The sequence below is a fragment of the Leguminivora glycinivorella genome, chromosome 11 (genome assembly GCF_023078275.1).
Source record: "Leguminivora glycinivorella isolate SPB_JAAS2020 chromosome 11, LegGlyc_1.1, whole genome shotgun sequence".
NCBI classification, from domain to species: Eukaryota; Metazoa; Arthropoda; class Insecta; order Lepidoptera; family Tortricidae; genus Leguminivora; species Leguminivora glycinivorella.
This window is the reverse complement of record NC_062981.1, coordinates 13651525-13672716: the sequence shown is the minus strand read 5'-3', so window position 1 is coordinate 13672716 and position 21192 is coordinate 13651525. Positions and strand designations below refer to the sequence as shown.

The following is a 21192-nucleotide window of genomic DNA, read 5'->3' as shown; positions in this document are numbered from 1 at the left end:
GAACGTTTCCGGAGAAATACGAAGGAAACCCTTTTCACACTACATCTGTACTAAGTGAATGCATACACAAACCTAAGTTCCTTGACTTGTGACTTTCAAGGCCTACTCTAAAGGTAACAAGAACGAAAGTCACAAAAACTTGTTTTCAAACAAATGAAAATAATTCCTTTTACGCGCGGAATCGTCAGCGGTAAAAAAATACAGTTTCTCTGTGAGTCACAGTGGGAGTTTCGCTGTGGTTTCATCATGCATTAACCTGCCAACTCGCAAGCGGCTTGAATCACAGAAAATATCGTAATTTTGTTGCAATTGAGTTTCGTCATACAAGCTACGTGGAGCTTAACAATATTATTCCAACTCACCACAAAACAACTAGGAAGATGTTACGCATCAACTCGATATATCACCATATGAGTCTTTTAGACGCAATCATCCAATTTAAATCGCTTAGTCAGTAGGTAACTCATCGCGGTTGGTGGATCTTGTTTATTTGCATAGATTAAGAACGAAACATTTTTGTAACTGGAATAATAATCAGGGATAACATTTACATAGTACTTATATGTATATTCTCTGTGTTAAAGAGTGTTCATAGAAAGTCAAATCAGACTGATATTAAGGTCTTAGGTCTGGTGTTCAGTAGGTTATGGGCCCAGCACGGATTCACTACGTAAATTCCAAACTATGTAGGTATGGTATGAATTAACACTTTCATTGCTAAGAACTCCACCGTTCTCTTAAACTATGTCCACATGCGACACGACTCCCGAGAGGAGTTCGTACTATATAATTATAGATGACTAAACGCCATGCTATCCGACTCCTCTAGCGAGTTCTTACGAAACTTACGATATTTCAGGCCCCGTAGCCGAATGGCATTTCTCCGACGCCAAACGAAAACGAAACGTAGTCTGGCTCTGTCGCGCCAATACGCAAGAGCGATAGGGATAGATATCTACTAGCGTTTCGTTTCGTGAGCGTTTGTGCCATTCGGCTACGCACCCAGGGCTGTCACTTTACCTATACGACTTACGGCGACTATACTCGACATCAAACAAAGCGACGACCAGGGTAATAAAACCATTGAGCTCGTGTTATCAGTTTTCTATTGTCTTGTACGGAGCGAGAAGAGACCTTAAGTGTTTTATTATGATTCTAAGTAGTTTTTTTTACAAAGGACTTTCGACCTTACATGTATGGGAGTTGGGACCTAGCAAACTTACCTACAGGATACCACCAAAGCTAAATTTCTTTGTTTCATTCTCGTTATTTTATTTGCCTCGTCTAGATACATGTGGTCTTTATGCCAATAATTATTAGTTATAACAACATTTTTGAACCCGGCTGTTGAAAGCGAAGACTACAAATGGTTTACAATAGTTATTTGTTATACAAGGGGGCAAAGTTGTATTTTAACGTCGAGTGTGGAATTGAAAAACGAGCAAGTGAAAGGATTCTATAGTTGAACCACGAGCAAAGCGAGTGGTTCGAGAATAGAATCCTGAACTTGCGAGTTTTTTAACACACGAGAAGTAAAATACACTTGCACCCGAGTGTAACACAAAACTTTTCCCCTCACTATAGCGAGGAAACTACAACGCAAAAAATGCGTTTATCACTGCTTCCAGTAGTTCCAGAGGTGGTAAATCATCTTTATTACTAGATTCACCTACTTTTATCAATTTTAAAGCAGTTAATTTTACTATATTCAAGGTCAAATTACTTTACCCACTAGTGGATAAAATGCGTTTTTACCCGCTGGTATTAAAGGACAAAACACGTGTTTTCGAGCTAGTGAGGGGAAAAGAATATTTATTAGGTACTAAAACATCTGAACAAACAAACCGACCGCCAGAGGTCGGCAGGGGAGACCTAACTGAATGTACGTACAGGGTCGCGTTTTATAAAGTTATAATTTGCAATTTCGCTGTTTCCTTCTCTATCTAACACATTGGATAGAAAGAGAAGCAAACAGTGACATTGTAAATTGTAACTTTATGAAACGGATGGATGTTTATACGTAGGGAACTCCTCAAATCTGAAAGGCATACATACTTATGGTGATTTTTGTGTTTTTAAAGGAACAGCATGCATTTAGGTACGGAACAGTGACATTTGGTGCAGTGGAACTGCTGATGATGGCCAGAACAGAACTCTTCAAATCTGAACGGCACGCTTATAGTGACTTTGGTATTTTTATACGAACAGCATGCACTTTTGTCCAGAACAGTGACATTTGGTGCAGTGGAATTTCTGATGATGGTCAGAACCGAACTCCTCAAATCTGAACGGCACGCTTAAAGTGACTTTGGTATTTTTATAAGAACAGCATGCACTTACGTCTAGAACAGTGACATTTGGTACAGTGGAACTGCTGATGATGGTCAGAACCGAACTCCTCAAATCTAAACGGCACGCTTATAGTGACTTTGGTATTTTTATAAGAACAGCATGCACTTACGTCCAGAACAGTGACATTTGGTGCAGTGGAACTGCTGATGATAATCAGAACCAAACTCCTCAAACCTGAACGGCACACTCATAGTGTGCCGTTCAGGTTTGAGGTGTGAAGTGTATAAACTGTGAAGTGTATTGGTCCGATCACCTGCCCCTTATTGTTGAATGTGATCTTGATAAGGTACAAATTACATCTAATCCCGGCAAGCCGCGTCACGACGGTGTGGTGTGGGGTGAGAGACAGGCAGAGCAAATCGAACGTTATCACTCAATCTGCCACGAGAAATTGAGACTGCATGTTTTCCCGGCAGAGTTAACGTCTTGTGCGGATAAGGTATGTAATGAACTAAAACATAAACACATTTTAGACAATATGTATAATTACATTACCAGTACAATGACGGAGGCGGCTAGGAGGTCGAGTAGGCACGGTAGGGGTGGATCGAGTAGGCATATTGCAGGCTGGAATAAATATGTTGCTGACGCTCACAGGGACGCTCGGGCTAAGTTCTTAGTATGGGTAGGTGCTAACAGACCATCTTCGGGACCAATCTATAGCGAAATGTGCGAAACTAGGAGGATTTTCAAGTCACGGCTGAAATGGTGCCAGGATAGGCAGGAGCAGATAAAAAGCGACATCCTGGCGTCAAATCAAACACATAAAGACTTTAAATCCTTTTGGAAAAACACGAGTAAATTTAGTACCAGGCCGAGTGTCCCTGTGTGCGTGGAAGGAAAGTGCGATAAAAAAGAGATTGCTAACAATTTTAAACAGGCGTTTGCGGTAAGTCCACTTATTATAGACCCGCCGGAGGTGCTTGGTGCTGAGGCCGTCATGGGACCCCCTACTGTGACCTTCATGGCTAAAGATGTCAAAGCCATCATAAAAAGCATGCAGAGGGGCAAATCTCCAGGACATGATGGTCTCAGTATTGAGCACCTTAGGTATGGTGGTGAACACGTACCGCGCGTGTTAGCAATGTTTTATACGCTATGTTTAAGACACGCGTATCTTCCTAACCAGCTCACACGCACCGTTGTGGTACCGCTCGCGAAAAACAGAACAGGCGATCTTTCTAGTCTCACAAATTACCGACCCATCTCACTTGCTACCATAATGGCTAAAGTTCTTGACAGCTTGCTCAATGCACAACTTCAGAGCCATGTAAAGTTGCACGATGCGCAGTTCGGTTTTAGGCCTGGACTGTCAACTGAAACCGCAATATTGTGCCTTAAGCAAGCTGTCAGGTATTACAGAGATAGGAACACGCCTGTGTACGCGTGTTTCCTGGACCTGTCAAAGGCTTTCGACCTTGTTGTTTACCGCATACTGTGGGACAAGCTAGCCAAATCTGGAATACCCAGGGAATGTATAGATCTGTTAAAGTATTGGTATAACAGCCAGGTCAATCAGGTGAGATGGGATGGGGAGTACTCGGAGGAGTATAAATTGAAGTGTGGCGTGAGACAGGGGGGGCTGACATCTCCCACCCTATTTAACCTGTATGTCAACGAGCTCATTGGGAGACTCAGCGGCGAGCGTGTCGGATGCTATGTGTTGGGAACATGTTTTAACAATATAAGTTACGCGGACGACATGGCGTTGCTGGGCCCCTCAGTGGGTGCGTTAAAAAAGCTGATAGCCATATGTGAGGAGTACGCTGGGCAGCATGGTCTTAGGTACAACTCAGCTAAAAGTGAAGTACTTATTTTCAAGGCTCCTAAGTATAATTCAGAAGTGAGTGTGCCTAGGATTGTGCTGGATGGAGTGCCCCTCAAAGTGGTGGAGAGCTTCAGATATCTGGGGCATGTGCTTACCAGAGATCTGAAGGATGATGCGGATATGGAACGGGAGAGGAGGGCTTTGGCAGTGAGGGGCAATATGGTTGCCCGCAGATTTGCACGTTGTAACACACAAGTAAAGTTAACACTCTTCAGGGCATATTGTCAAACCTTCTACACGTGCAGTCTGTGGGCAACATTTACGCAGAGGGCCTACAATACTCTGAGAGTTCAGTACAACAACATCCTGAGGATGCTGATGAAACTGCCAAAGTATTGTAGTGCCTCGGGCATGTTTGCAGAGTTACGCATAGATGACTTTTATGCCATTAGGCGTAAAAGAATAGCGTCCCTGCTAAAGCGCGTGCGTGGCAGTAGCAACAGCCTCCTGAGGGTGTTGTCTGAACGCCTAGATTGCCGCCTCACAAAATACTGGGTAGAGGTGGTGATAGGCGCAGACAAATAGCCTGGCTCGGTGTTGTCTCCTCTCACTAATTTTAAGTATGTAAATATAGTTATTTTGTATTATTTGTTATATGTATATAGATATAAGTACATACTAACATAGTCCGTAAGTCTAGTATATTTTACTAACAAAATTATGGATCATTTGGTCTGAAATAAACGAATTTTAATTTTAATAGTAACTTTGGTATTTTTGTAAGAAAAGCATGCATTTAAGTTCAGAACAGTGACATTTATTTAGTTATGTTTGTTAAGCATATTGAGTTTTGAAGTCAAAGTTTGTCAAACTTCGATTTCTTATAATATAATCGGATTCTTGAGGAAACTCCTCAAACCTTAACGTTATACGTATATTCATTTGTGTTGCCATCTAATAATTAAAGCATTAAAAGCAGTTTTCAAAAATACTTACACATTTCTACATAATCCAACATTCGCAAGTAGCTTTCACCAGAACCCGAAAGGCGACGGTTTTTTTTTTCTTAAAAATTATTTATGTTCACTTTGCAAACTAAATGCATGCATGGCGAATTTTGTCCTTTGTGACAGCCCTGGACTCCCTAGAGGAGTCGCTAGCATACGGCATAGAAATAAATGAACTCCACAGCGGAGTACTCAGCGTGCGGCGTTGTTTATTCATTGAGTTCGTTGAGTGTGTGCGATCACTGCGATCGGACTCCACGGGGGAGTCTTATATATATGTTTGTTATTTACGCCAGCATTCAGCGAAGGACTTTGATTTTGGCCTAGCAATGAAAGTGTTTCTTGTCGCTCACTACCTTTGCCAATGTGTAGGTATTTGCCTATCTAAGGTTTTCGAGACCCTAATAGTATGTAGGCAATTTTCAAACATTTGTTGGTTGGTTTGTTTGAAATTATAATAATATGTAGTAGGTACGCCGCGCCGTATGTGGGCCGAAGTAGAAAAGCATAATATCAGCTAGGTAATTTAACCTTAAATTGCCCTTTCCGCACGTATTTCTAACCAAAGAGGATAGTCATAGTTATATATGTCTTTGTTCTAACTTAGGTAAGTAAATATTAGGGCATTCATTTATAGTCGTATCGTACACGAGTGATGATTTTTCCTTCTTTAACTATTATGACTCATATAGGACAACCCAGAGAACATTAAGGAAAACACGACCAATAAACTTTTTCTCGTACTGGTACGTAATACTCGTAGGTCTCATTTCATTCATATGTTGCGGGTCTGTCCGTGTCATCGCGACCCGTACGTCATTGCGCCGTTCTAAGTAGACGAAACGATCGATCGTTTTAATCCGTGGAGTTAGCTTAACACCTTAACAGTCCCCATACAAAATACAAATAACTAAAACGGCCGCGTCAGGAAATATAAGGACCATTAGTAAATATATAATTACGGGACATGGACTTGTGGAGCTAATAGCTTGTCCTGATCCAAATATGAGGCACTGGACTGTGAAAGTGTTAAATGGATTCCCCAATATATAATTATCTAATTTTTCAAAACAAGATTCAAGAGAAACACGAAATGTTAGCCAATGGTTTTATTCAATAAAACTTAAAAATATCCGAAAAGCTTAATAAACATCAACATAAAAGTTAGCTGTGCTTGACTACAAGTCTCTCTCAGTCTATTAAATTCACAGTCAGCTGTCAGCAGTTTGTACCTACTGCTTGCTATTCAGTCACTCTGCAGACAAAGATATAACAAAATTTCGACAAGAATAAAAAATAAGTGCTGATTATTACCACTTATATTAAATGTAAATACAGAAATACCCTTGGTAAAATAGATATATTATTTCTCTTTTTTGTTCGTTTTCATTTTCCAGGTTAGGATTTTTACAATATATGTATACACTACTAATTATTAATAACACTTTTAAGGGAACCTTATAATTATGATTTCAATAAGAGTACTCCTTTCGGTCGTGTTTAAATTTATCGCAACTTCCCCTTTTCGACGCTTGTACTGTAAGTAATGTACTATTTTACCAAGCCAAGGGCATTCAGATCAATGCAATTAAACTTAAGATCTATTTCTCCACCTTTGCAAGTTTACTGCACAGCCAATCAAATCCTTCTGTCACTCCAGTCCCCTGTTTGGCAACGGCAGATTGTACATGGATCTGAAAAAAAAAGAATAAAGTGACGCAGGCAACGTATTTTTGCCCTACCTACGGAATTACTATGGTCAACATTAGTTTGTACTTGTACTGAGCAGTGGCGTAGCGAGGGGGGGGCCGGGGGGGCCATGGCCCCGGGCGGCACATGACAGGGGGCGGCAAAATCGGCAATTAAAAATTATAACATACATAGAGACAGAGTCGCACCATAAGTGTTCCTTTGTACCTTTTTGTTACGGAACCTAATAAATAAAATTGTTAATTATGAGACCAACATTTTTCAAATCGCGCTGAGAAACGCGCCAATTCTCTGTTTTGTGCTGGCGCCGAATGCACCACGGCTGCGAGGGACGCGGGGCGGGGGCGCGAGCGGCCGCACGCTGCCGAGCAGCCGCCGAGCTTCCACGAACTATAGGCGAATGTTCGAAAAACTATGGCAGCTATATTACACGATAAAACACCTTATCGTCATACTGTTAAGCCTTACTTTGTAATGAATGGAGTTTTACATTTTTGTACTTACGACAGATGAATACTTGAGTTGAGCAAACAAAATTCGTCATTTTGTTCCGAAGTTTCGATTTTAAAAACTGCAATTAGTGCTAAGTTTAATAATTATAATAGGAAAATATTACATTTGATTTGTGGATTGATATTCAATTCACTTATTGTCAAATTGGGTAAGTGTCTATTTTAAGTATTTTTGAATTTGAATTGAATGTTGAATAGTTTTGTTCCAAGTTTGAAATATTTCTCTTATGTTATGTGCGTAAGTAAACAATAATATACTTTAGCTTTGTGCTAAGGCCACCGAGTAATATTAGACTGTCAACCAAATTTTAGCACTAAATAAACTTTTTAACAAAAAATAAAACCGCCTTCAAAAATAAGCGCGTTACAAAACACGGAGAAACTAAAAAGCCAAAAATAATAAACCTTTCAATTCAGATTTCTTATCGTATTGCAATAAGCTAAACATCCAAATTATAAACAAATCAATTATTTTTGTAGTCGGTACCAGACCTGTTCGTCGCCTTGCTATTGCCTGTTTGCCCCACCCAACCATACACAGGCTGGTACCGACTCCAAAAATAATTGATTTGTTTATAATTTGGATGTTTAGCTTATTGCAATACGATAAGAAATCTGAATTGAAAGGTTTATTATTTTTGGCTTTTTAGTTTCTCCGTGTTTTGTAACGCGCTTATTTTTGAAGGCGGTTTTATTTTTTGTTAAAAAGTTTATTTATTTGTTGATTTTTAGTGGTTCCTAGTGATATTATATGTATCAGTCCGAATACATGTACAGTAGTGAAAGAATTATCCTTTAACTCCTAACCATTGAGGAGTTGACCTTCCATCATCAGCTCAGTTGATTTTTAGTGGTTCCTAGTGATATTATATGTATTAGTCCGAATACATGTACAGTAGTGAAAGAATTATCCTTTAACTCCTAACCATTGAGGAGTTGACCTTCCATCATCAGCTCAGCCACATAAAAATATTACCATCAGACGTAAATACTGGTGTACCTTTGAAAAATAGACTAAAAACATTACATGTGCCTATAACATTTGAAGAGTTCCCTCGATTTCTCCAGGATCCCATCATCAGACCCTGACTTGGTGCCAATGGGACCATCTCGGGGTTATACCGGTTCGATAAAAAAAAAATTTTGAAAATCGGTCCACGATTCTCGGAGATATCGAGTAACATACATACAAAAAAAAACCGGCCAAGTGCGAGTCGGACTCGCCCACCGAGGGTTCCGTACCTACAAAACTATTAGGTACTTTTACGTTACTCACATAAGTCTAAAGACTGGGCTAGGCTAGAAGTATAGGTTCTCTAATGAGCATAATTGTGTTTAGCGCCACCTCTCGACGAATTCGCGAACTAATTAGCACAGCTTGCGTGAGGTCTTTTATAATGTTAACCAAATTCAACATTTTTTATTTTATTTTAAAGAAGGTGTTTTATGTAAAATTTTGTAGCTATAAATTTTAACACCTTTATTCATAAACATACACTAAAGTTATTCAGCCGATAAAGTTCGTTTGTCCCTTTCTGTCACACCAATACGTCGGAAAGGCAACCGAACTTTATCGGCTTGATAACTTAGTGTACGTTTATGAATAACGGGGTGAGTATTACCGTACTGTAAAAATGTAATGTATACGGATTAATGAATTTAATATAGATAGGTAATCATTGATATGTGGCAAAACGAAGGATATTGTTTATACCTTCGCAATAAGTATCTAATGATATTTTTTTAATTTACCATGTTACTTCACGTACCTACTTAGGTAGGTACTTATTTTAAAAACTCTAAAAATGTCTATTGAGTTTCTGTCGCAGACCACCATGTGGCTTCTGCATATTCTGCGCTGTGATAGAGTTGCCATAGTAGGTATGTATATATTGTATAATTAGGCAATAAGAGGCAAAAAACATTAAAATACCTACAGTCATTTCCGAAACGTGTAAATTCATGTCAATACTTTCTTTTATCAGTATTACACGGAGTAGGTAAACGTTTCATGGCAGCGGCAGCGCAAACTGCAGAGAGCGCACGTGGCCACCGGCGCGGCGCCACAGAATATATAATAGCACAAGTAAAGAAGGCCCACTGCTTTGATGTTTCCGAAATGCCGCCTTTTTAAATACCTACAACATTCTTACAAAGAAACAAGCCGCACGTGCGCGGTCCGGTGATAGGGTTACCAATGGATCCAAACGAATTAATACTCACATTAAATGTTATATTATTATATTCAAGTCTTGAGTACTTTCTAGGTATTACCGCTGTATTTATATATTTTTGTTCAAGGTTCCAACATCACAAGCCTTATTGAACTTTTCCGTGGGACTTAATCAGTAGTAGATCTGTATAAGAATATCTTTTGGTATTTATTTTATTCAATATGTCTATTTAATTAAGTAATATCTGGGCAACCGAGCTTCGCTCGGTTCTGTTTCGTATCCTTGACATGTGTCGCCATCTAGTTCAAAAATGAATAGTACCTACATCGAGCGAAAGAATTCTCAGCCTTAACAACACAACTACTCCACACGAGATGGCGCGCATTTCGCCACAAAAACTCAAATAGTGTATTTTCTATTCGTTTTAGCCTTGACCTGTGTCGCCATCTAGTGTTTGCAATAAATAGTACTTACATCGACCGAAAGAATTCTGTCTTAACAGTACAACTACTGCACACGAGATGGCGCGCGAAGAAAAACACATGAAAACTCGAAAATTCGCGTTTTCCGGGACCTAAGGATAAGTTAGACCGATTTTTCACCCCCAAAAACCCCCACATAACAAATTTCTGCGAAATCGTTAGAGCGGTTTCCGAGATCGTCAGTGTAAATAAATATATATATAAATAAATAAATAAATATACAAGAATTGCTCGTTTAAAAGTATAAGATTATTAGCCATTCCACCCGCGGACATCGCTTAAAAAACCTCGCGACGTAAAGTAACAATAGAAAGTGCGAACGTGCATTCCGTAAGAATGTGCGCCACCCCTGAGTAGGCCGCGAACTCGCGGCCACAGCTCGCGGCCGCCAGGATATACTTGTAGCGCGGCGATAGGATAGCGGAGTGAGCCGCCCCTGGCGGACGCGTCTGTATGCGTGAGCTAGGTATGCATACAACTACAACTGCTGTAGGCACCGCCCCCCCCTCAGCGCGTCCTCTGCGGCGCGGCGATAATCACCTAGCCCTAAGGCCCTGGTTTCTCTGGCCCGTCACACGCGCCCGGCGGCGTTTGGATGTGAGCCGCATGTGCCGCTGTGCCACACGCTGTCGGTCGCGGGTGCGAATACCTACTTTAATTGCCCTTGAAAAAAATCATAAGTTATTATTGTATGAAAATATCGATTACAACTCGTGTTAGAACTGTGTAGTATTCTTAAGTATAACGTGAAATAAATTTAACATTTCTCTTTTATATATTACAAACAGAATATAATCACAATTACTATACTTCATTTTACCTACATGTCAAGTCTGTGCGATTATGATGCGATTAATCTATGATTTCGTTCAACAAAATGGCAGCGATAGCTTCGCGTTTGAGGAGCGCGTCCCTTCATTGAAATAATTACTTAAATAAAGATCGATTAACATAGCGTGTATACTAACCGATTAAATGTGACACGTCAGTTTTATTCGATTTTCTCGTATGGCTTAAACAGCATCTTGTTGCGCAGGAAGGCATTTTTACATTTTATTTGTGTGCAGGCAGAAACATAAGTCCAATGGACTTATGTTTGTAGCGCAAAGGTTTTGCTCACAGTGTCCTCTCTAGTATTACCTCAATGAGTTCATCATTATCTTTAGTGAAGTCAGTCATTTTCCATATCAAGACGCCACCCGCCGTCCGTTGCTATTGTACAAAACGAATACAGACCGTCGCGTGCGGCGTGTGACCTTCGCCCGTCGAACCACCCGCCGCCGGCGACGTTTCAAAGAAACCACCCTCAAACATTTCCGAACAAAACATTCGAACGTCGTTAGTCGCGGACCCGCGTAAAAAACCACAACACGTTCTATGAACATTGGTCAAGTGCGAGTCGGTTTTCGACTTTTCCATACAAAGAACTCATGAGCGCCTGAACGACTGTGATGGCAAAGTTAACTTTTCGCACTTTCAAGACTTTACGTATATATCTCGGAAACGATAAGAGATAGAGCAAAATGGACTTCAGATTTGGGCTGTCGTTGGCACAAATTCTGTGTTTTCGTCAACAGAGACCTTTTTTGGACCGATTTGAACAAAATTTTGCTCAGTCCACTTACAAACGGGCTTAAGCGCCTCCTTTTTAGTAGGAACTTAAGTCAGTTTGGCAAATGAAAAAAAAAATTGAACAATTTCTAAAAAGAAAAAGACAGAAATGAATTTCTTTCTACCTGTCCATCACGCTTACAAAATTTTAAGACGTTTAGTAACTGCTTGCAGCGTCAGTGAGTGAAAATCTTAATTTGAGTTTTTTTTCTCGTAAGTCCGACTTACGCTTGACTGTAGATTTCTAATAGGTTTTCCTGTAATCTACAGGTAGAGGGCTATCTCGTGTATTTTTTTGAAAATTTTACGCTAAGTAGTTTCGGAGATAAGGGGGGGAATGGTCATTTTTTGTCTATTTTCTTAAATTACTTCTAAAGTACCAAAATTAAAAATTAAAAAAATATATATTTCAAATGCTCATAAAATGCTCTTTCATTTGATATATAACACAATATAGTTTTAATAACTTTGATTTTTAATTTTCAAGTTTACCCCCCAAAAGTGACCCCTATGATTAAATTTCATTTAATTAAATTACATGTCCGTCTTTGGGCCACAGGTTTACATATGTGTACCAAATTTCAAGTAAATCGGTCCAGTAGTTTCGGAGAAATCGGCTGTAACAGAGGGACAGACAGACACACGAGTGATCCTATAAGGGTTCCGTTTTTCCTCTTTGAGGTACGGAACCCTAAAAATATAAAAAAAAAAACATTCAGTCGAATTGAGAACCTCCTCCTTTTTTGAAGTCGGTTAAAAAACCGGCCAAGTGCGAATCGGACTCGCCCACCGCGGGTTCCGTACAAACTTTCAATAGTTGAATCATCAAATGTTATTCATATAACTCTACAAACTTGACTAAATCCCTCAAGACTCAATTCCCACATAAGTAATATTTGAATATATACAATTTTATTGTTAGACAACGTCCAAAGAAAATCACAACTCGACTTCAATAGTTTACGACATGTAAGGACGCTCCTGAAGCGACCTCATTATATCAGGATAAATGCGATGTAGGAAATGAGCGTTCAACGTACAGCGATATCTTTCGGCAAATTAAGTAAACTAATGTGTGCGAGCTAGTATGGAGGATGATTTTTATGGGATAAATTGTTTAGTGTGTGAACCGATTTTAACCATTTTTCCTCTCTTTGAAAGCAAAAACTTTCATTTTTATTCTGTAAAAAATACAGGTACAATAAATAAACACCCGCAAGAGTGTTCAAATTGAAAATGTAAATCTGGAAGGATTTTTTATAAAGTAAAAAAAGTTCATTTTTTTTCAAAAACATTTTTTTTCACAACAAAAAATTATGAAAAAAATAGTTTTGATAAATATAGTTTGAGTTTTTTCTAACGCACTTGCTCGAGTAAATTTGAAATTTATAGTTTTCCTCCCTTTTAATTTGGCCATTTTCTGTAATTAATATTAATACATTTAAAAAAATATACTTTCAATTTGTAGAGATTAATGATGTTCATAAGTATTGCATATTTCAAAGCGATAGCATAAGTAGTTCTCGAGATATTAAATAGTGTGACAGACAGACAGACAGACGGACAGAGTCGCACCATATAAGGGCCTTTTATTTGTACCTTTTTGGTAAGGAACCCTAAAAAGGCGCGAAATTTAAATTTTCTATGAGAATTTAACCTTCGCCCCTATATTTTCAATATTTTTTTGAAGTTTTAGAATATGGTTCGTCGATGATTCCGCCAACGCCAAGATTTAGGAAGGCACGCGTTTCAAGAAATCAACTAGCCGCTGAGCCGTCTATTTTTAAATTTGCCGTTTTTTTAGTACCAAGATTTGGTTGATCGTCTTCTTTAGTAGGAACAAAAGACAAAAGCTATTGGTTTGGATTACCTCAAAAAGGAAAAACGGATCCCTATAGGATCACTCGTGCGTCTATCTGTCCGTCTGTCACAGCCAATTTTCTCCAAAACTACTGAACCGATTAACTTGAAATTTGGCACACATATGTCGTGTGACCCAAGGACGGACAAGCAATTTAAATTAAGAAAATTTAATTGTAGGGGTCACTTTTGGTTGGTAAAAATGAAAATTAAAAATTAAAGTTTTTTAAACTCTATTGTGTTACATATCAAATGAAAAAGCTTTTTATAAGTATTTCAAAAATATTTTCTTAAATAATTATAAGTTAAGTAATTTTTAAGTAATTAAAGAAAATAGGTAAAAAATTCACAGAAAAAATACACGAGAAAGCCTTCAATCTATGGATTACACAGGAAAGCCTATTATAAATCTACAGTCAAGCGTAAGTCGGACTTAAAAGAAAGAAAACTCAAATTTCACTCTCTGCCGCTGAAAGGAGTTACCAAATCTCTTGAAATCTACCTAAATTATTCTCAAAAATGATTTAAGTGCCTTCAAAAAACGAAGCCCCTTCTTGTGGTGTACGGAGCCCTTACAACGATAGCACAACTCGCACTTATAATGACCAAATAATCTAGATATGTTGATCATAAGAGGGGCGGCATATCGGCAAAATTGGTGATTGGCCCCGGGCGGCAATCATAGACGCTACGCGGCTGGTACTGAGTCTGACTAAAAATAGTATGACTTCTTCATGAGTTTTCGTGAAAATACGAAGGTGGAAGGAAGGAAAAACATTTCACACTGCATCTGTAACCTGCTAGACATTAATAATAATATACCACTACTAATAATCTACTAATTTGTTTTTCACCACACCAACTAATAAAGGCATTCTTTGCTATTCGAAAACGGATAGCAAAATTGCATTTTATCCACAAGAGTGCAAAGTAATTTCATACAAATTTTAACTTGATGTCTTAAGCGGGCAGGTAGAATTTACCTAAAAATTATGATTTTGAATCATAAATAATAATAATAATAATAATAAAGCCTCTTTATTCCTTAAAAAAACTAGCATAGTTTAAATAATCATTCCATAATTAAATAATTAAATATAAATTTTTAAATTAACATTCCTTGTCATGCTTTTAAATATAACATTACAATTAAAATTTAGATATTATTTCATTAATAATAATTAATTTAATTGATAATAATATTTAATTTAATTTAATTTGTACATAATTATTAATTTATATCTGTATTATTATTTTGTAAAATATTTATTTAAGGACCTCTCTACGAGTGAAGGCCTCCTCCATATCGTTCCAATTGTCTCTATCCATTGCCCTTAGAATCCAGTTATTTCCAGCTGCTCTAACTATCTCGTCAGCCCATCGTCCTTTCGGTTTTCCTTGAGATCGTGTACCGAGTGGTCCTGGCCACGTAGTTACTTTATACGCCCATTTGTCCTGGTTCATTCGTGCCACATGGCCTGCCCACTTCCATTTTAGCTTTTTACAGTGTTGTAGAGCGTCTATTACGTTTGTTTTCCTTCTTATGTCTGTATTACGATGTCTGTCTCTTCTGCTTATTTTTAGTATACTTCGTTCCATGGCTCTTTGACATGTCTGTATTTTATTTGTTGTGTAATTATTGTAAATCCATGTTTGGCTGCCATATGAAAGGCATGGAAGTATACATGAATCTAGAACTTTTTTCTTGAGCTTTACTGGGAGGTCTGACTTAAGTACTTCTTTGTAACTCCAAAACTTGTTCCAGGTTAAGGTTATTCTTCTATTTATTTCATCTTCGTGTCTGGACTTGCTGAAACCTATTTGTTTACCTAAGTAGATGTATTTATCTACATATTCAAGTTGAGTATTATTTACACAAATGGGTGTTTTTGAAGCATTAGTCATTACTTTCGTTTTAGCTGTATTTAGTTCCAAACCTATATTCTTACTGACTGCATTTAGCTCGCATATCATTTTTTCTAATTGTGGTGCAGACTCCGAAAAAAGGACCAAGTCATCGGCGAATCGAAGATTACTTAGAAAGTTTCCTTTGATGTTATCAAAGGAAAAAGGATTTTGAATCATAAATATTGAATAAATTGATGGATTTGATTTACTTTCATGTTATATATTCAGTATTTTGTTCGTGTTGGTGAGGTGAAAAATTTTGTGTTTCACTCGGTGGCAAAGTTTGTTTAACCTTCGTGCCTCGAAACCCTCGCAACGCTGTACTAAAAACAACTTAATTGTATCTAGTCCTAAAGAATAGTGATCTTGATTTTGAAGGGATACTTGACCTACTGATCATATAATTAAGGTCTTGCTTGATTATACCACACATATGTCTATACTACTGTAGATCTTTGTTTGGCTTGTGACTATCTAAAGAGATGTCCCCTTATTTAGCAAAAAAAAAAAGTAAAACGGTCATTATTTAAGGCTAGAAGGATGATTATGAATAAAACAATTTTAGTTATTATTATACTTACTGGTATTGGATTGGACACATCCTCAGAAAACCTGAGACCCACCTATCCAAAATGGCTCTCACCTGGAATATACCGGGAAAGCTCAAACCATGCCGCCCTAAATCGACCTGGCGTCGCTCGGTTCAGCAGGAGCTCAGGGTGCTAGGCATGGGGTGGGAGGAGGTTACCCAAACTGCCCAAGACACACCCCAGCAGAGGGTAACAGGATGCAAAGAAGAAGAAGATTATACTTACTGCCCGGTTCTTCCATTGCTCCAACTTTAATGTTTTCTTCAGCTCATCAACACTAATGGCATCTGGCAAGTCCTGCTTGTTGGCCAGTATCAGGATTGGACAATGTTCAAGCTCCTTTTCAGTTAGCTGAAATAAAAATAAATGATTTCTCCTCAGCTTCCTAGATATGTTATGTGTCAAGCAAGAGGGTATTCATTAGGCAACATTAGTTAATAAACTGTTTATGAATTTGATACACGAAGGTCGTAAAATAATTAACCATCTTATTTAAACAGCCATAAGAGTCTGTCATACATAATATTGTCTTCGGTTACCGCAATAGTTACTCATGAAATAAAACTAAGGAAACGGATTATATCACGTATGATGAATTTACAATTCATCCCCATTCAATTCATTTTTTTTAATTGTAAATTCATTATACACGATTCATTTCCTGTGAGCGTCAGGACCCCTGGACCACTACAGATATTTGATGTTTAGTACATACTAAAATTTAGTACCTATTTGATACTATTTGGTACCTGAGTACATATATTTGGTACCTCCACTGATATCGAAAAATCGAGCAAATAAAGTGGCCAGACATTCTGACGTCAGGATGTCTGGACCATTTTTGGTTTACATAGTTCTAGACAACACTACTAATTGACATCTTAGTCAATATTTACTACCTATTTGGTACCTGTCAATATATTTTTTTCAAATTTTTTTGGCGTACCAGAAAAAAGTTATGATGGAATTTAAAGTTGTGAGCCCAGCCGTGGCGTTGAAGTATGTAGCGCCTGTCAAAAGAATAGAGGCAAATCCGCCTGCCCTCCTGCGCGTCAACTTAAATAGGAATTTATTTTTAGGCACTCGCACATCATCTCTACTGACTAGTGGCATTAATATAATCGAAATATAAAAGTAATTAGTGTAATTACACTAGTTTTCCATTTTCCTCCTGAGAGAACCTCCTACAGTCTCAATAACGTCTAATGTCATGTCATGTCCCTGAGAGACATCTCCTGGCGGAGAAATTTGTAAATCAGTTTACCCCTGACAGCCGGTCATTTTTGCGACTGTTCAGCAGCTGTAGAGCTGTATGGCAGATTTGGCGTCATTGTGGTTGTATGTACTGATAGTAGATGATTGATTTGATGTTTGTATTTATTCTTAATTCATAATTGACACTAATCGATGCAAAAAACAAATGTTACCGAAAGCAGTGGTTTATTTATATGATAAACCCCTATAACGGAGCTCGTGGACCATAGACTGGTCCACATCATCAAAATACATCCTATATACCAATATTACCAATGACGCTGTTAATTATAACAGTTTATGCTATTTCCCCCCTAGAATTTGCCCAACTGTTGCCACGTGTAGGTCTCTCAGGAGGAAAATGGAAAACTAGTGTAATTACACTTACTTTTATATTTCGACTATATTAATGCCACTAGTCAGTAGTAGAGATGATGTGCGAGTGCCTAAAACTAAATTCCTATTTAAGTTGACGCGCGCAGGAGGGCAGGCGGATTTGCCTCTATACTTTTGACAGGCGCTACATACTTCAACGGCACGGCCGGGCTCACAACTTTAAATTCCGTCATAACTTTTTTCTGGTACCTACGCCAAAAAAAATTGAATAAAATATATTGACAGGTACCAAATAGGTAGTAAATATTGACTAAGATATCAATTAGTAGTGTTGTCTAGAACTATGTAAACCAAAAATGGTCCAGACATCCTGACGTCAGAATGTCTGGCCACTTTATTCGCTCGATTTTTCGATATCAGTGGAGGTACCAAATATATGTACTCAGGTACCAAATAGTATCAAATAGGTACTAAATTTTAGTATGTACTAAACATCAAATATCTGTAGTGGTCCAGGGGTCCTGACGCTCACCATTTCCTTAGTTTTCTTTCATTAGGTCATACAGTTTCACCGCCTTTGAAAATTAACATATTATTGCAAGTGAATGGTTTATGCAACGGGGTGAAACATAATTACCAGTCTCTGCAACTCCTGCTCTACAACATCCAAGCGCTCCTTATCCGTTGAGTCAACTACAAATATTATTGCCTTGGTATTTTGAAAGTACTGATTCCACAATGGTGTTATTTTGTCTCCACCGCCAATGTCCCACATTTCATATCTGACATTGTTACGTTCCACTGTTTCCAAGTTGAAGCCACTGGTGTGAGTACTGTCAACGGTGGTGCCATCTTTCAGCCTATATAAAACAGTTGTTTTGCCCACACCTGCATTCAAACCCACTGAAAAACAATTTTTAAATTCAATTACTTTAATTTTTTCACATGTTTCAGTGTATTACACCATTTGCTGTGGTGTTGCAACATGTTCTTAATGTATTTTCCTGGATAATAATACACAAATATTAATGTCAACACAAATTGGAAGTGCTTTGAAACTGTGATTTTTAGGGTTCCGTACCAAAAAGGTACAAAAGGAACCCTTATGGCGCCGCTCTGTCCGTCTGTCTGTCACATTATTAAATATCTCGAGAACTACTTATGCTATCGCTTTGAAATTTGGAATACTTATGAACATTGTTAACCTCTACAAATTGAAAGTATTCGTTTTTTAGATTTATTAATATTAATTATAGAAAATGGCCAAAATGAAAGGGGGGCAAACTGAAAATTTCAAGTAACTAGGTCAAGTGGGGTATCGTTAGAAAGAGGTCAAACTGTACATAGCAAAACTATTTTTTATAATTTTTTGGTTGTGGAAAAAAAATGTTTTTTGAAGGAAAAGAAGAAGGAAAGATGTTGCTGTATGTTGAATGCTCATTTCCTACATCGCGTTTTTCCTGATATAATGAGGTCGGTTCAGGAGCGTCCTTGCGACATGTCGTAAGTCGAAACTATTGAAGTCGAATAGTCTTGATTTTATTTGGACGATGTCTAACAATAAAATTGTATATTTAAAATATTACTTGTTATGTGGGAAATTGAGTCTCGAGGGATTTAGTCAAGTCTGTAGAGTTCTATGAATACCATTTTGATGATTCAACTATTGAAAGTTTGTACGGAACCCTCGGTGAGCGAGTCTGACTCGCACTTGACCGGTTTTTTTTTAATGTATTATTTTATGTCTGCAACCTGCTATTCATTTGCCCTTGTTTATTAAAACTTAACGACCGTACGTGAATTACCTATTTGTTCAGAATCTAAATATAGACTCTCGCACAAAGGTTCATTATTGGTAACTATAATTGCACACAAGTTATAGAAACAAGCATTGTAGAAAATAAGTATACAAAAACAAAACATTAAATGGATTTGAGGCGTATAAAACGTGTATAAATAAACACAAAGCTATTTTTTTTTTTCAAAGATATTGCAAAAACTATTTTTAAGGAGAAAATTGAATACTTACAAATTAAAATTCTAATCGGTGATTTGCCGAAAATCTTGGCATAAAGATTTGAAAAGAAATTTGCCATCTTTTGTCGTAAATTGTTCCTCTAGCGACCGACGCAGAATACTTTGTATTTAAAACTGAGTCACGTACTAGTTCCCCACACACTGAAGCTTGTTTTTCTGTTTTGTTTGTCTGCGGTACTGGTGCACCGGCTGACTCACTCGACCTCGACCCCACGGAAGTACTCGACCCGGTGACATCACCCAACATCACCAATTCACCACCCAGAGAAATGTCATATTTGTCACTGTCACTTATGTATGGGGTACGTTCATAATTAATATAATAAGGAAATATTCAAAACCTTTCTTGTTTTTACTTCAAGTCACATCCATGATATCTGTCTTTTTCACGGTACGTATTATCCAGAAAATGAAATCAAAAGAATTTTATCCTCCCTTACCATTATATATCGTACTAGTCGCTTTGAACCTATATGACGTGGATTGTATGTGTATTTGTTTTTGAACGTAGCCATGGCAGAAATAATTATACAGGGTGTATTTTGATAGCGGGTCAGTGAGGGCAGCTACCAGCCTTTGTGCTTAGGAGAGCATCCCTAGGTTTTAAATAAATGTAGATTGGCATTTCCAGGTTTAATTCATAAAGGGGCCAAATAATAAATTTATGACCTTCCCGTATCTATACAGGATCAATAGCTTGTATGGAACCAAAAAATATCCGGCTAGAAAAGCCACAAATCGAGAAAAGCTTCCCATACAGCTTGTATGAAATTTAAAGTTCTTATTTTTCACTTGCTGTTTTATACTCAACTTCCAGTAGAAGTTTATTTTTGTGACTGGAAAAAGAGAACATAACGTCATTTGCTTATTATCCTCGTGGCGCCCAATGTACTTTCTAAAGTACATAATGGTTTCAATGGAATTTTAACTTTCATGTAAACAAATAAAATATAATTTTTGTTTCTAAATTTTTTCGAACAAATGAAATTGAATTAAATCTCAAGTACAATAAGAATCAAAATTTCCTAGCAAAAATTTTGTATAGTGGGCGCTACGAGGTTATAGCACATGGAGTAAAATAGCACCAGTTGTATTGATTAGGTCAAGTTGTGCTCGAATGTATGGGAAATTAAAAAAAATTAAATCCAGCAAAATTTTAATGTAGTATGGTACTTTAGGGTAAGGTGCTTTGCGCACACTAGCGTCCCCTACCGTCCCCCTGACGCAACACCCGCGTTAAGCACGAAATAGGTCCCGGTTTACGGTTTTTCTGCATTTTTGAGAAAAGTATCAGAGTTACGAAAAAAGTGTCTATGAAAGAATTGATTATTATTAAATTTTAAACAAAAAAGGTTATATGCGTTTTGTTTGTAGCACTTACCATATTCGTGCATTAGCTTGTCGAAGTTCGATATAACTTCGTGCTTAATGAAATAGTAATATGTTTATCAGTGGTGTAATTTCCGAATTTCATCCAAATTTATCAAGCTACTAGTTTTCGCCCTTCTGAAGTACCTTTTTACCAAGTTTGAAGCCTGTAGCTTGAAATAAATCTTGTTCCCCATACAAACTTCAACCAGCCTCATTCCAA

General features: G+C 37.7%; 1 protein-coding gene across 1 annotated transcript; it reads right to left on the bottom strand.

Annotated features, from left to right (window-relative positions):
- Window positions 1-6221: 6221 nt before the first annotated feature.
- Window positions 6222-19762, bottom strand: LOC125231214 (ADP-ribosylation factor 4-like). The gene is made up of 4 exons (XM_048136592.1): window positions 19594-19762; window positions 18202-18467; window positions 16200-16325; window positions 6222-6821 (listed from the first exon to the last, which is right to left on the bottom strand). Exons 1-4 carry the CDS (start codon window positions 19658-19660, stop codon window positions 6729-6731), a joined length of 552 nt encoding a protein of 183 aa, XP_047992549.1. The 5' UTR covers window positions 19661-19762; the 3' UTR covers window positions 6222-6728.
- Between the last annotated feature and the right edge of the window lie 1430 nt (window positions 19763-21192).

Bases quoted from the DNA above. Each gene is read 5' to 3' on its own strand.
- LOC125231214 (XM_048136592.1), bottom strand. From the start codon at position 19,660: ATGGCAAATTTCTTTTCAAATCTTTATGCCAAGATTTTCGGCAAATCA. The intron at 18,468-19,593 runs GTAAGTATTCAA...ATTGTTTTTCAG, and splicing joins ACCGATTAGAATTTTAATTT to TGGGTTTGAATGCAGGTGTG. The intron at 16,326-18,201 runs GTAATTATGTTT...TTTTTATTTCAG, and splicing joins AGCAGGAGTTGCAGAGACTG to CTAACTGAAAAGGAGCTTGA.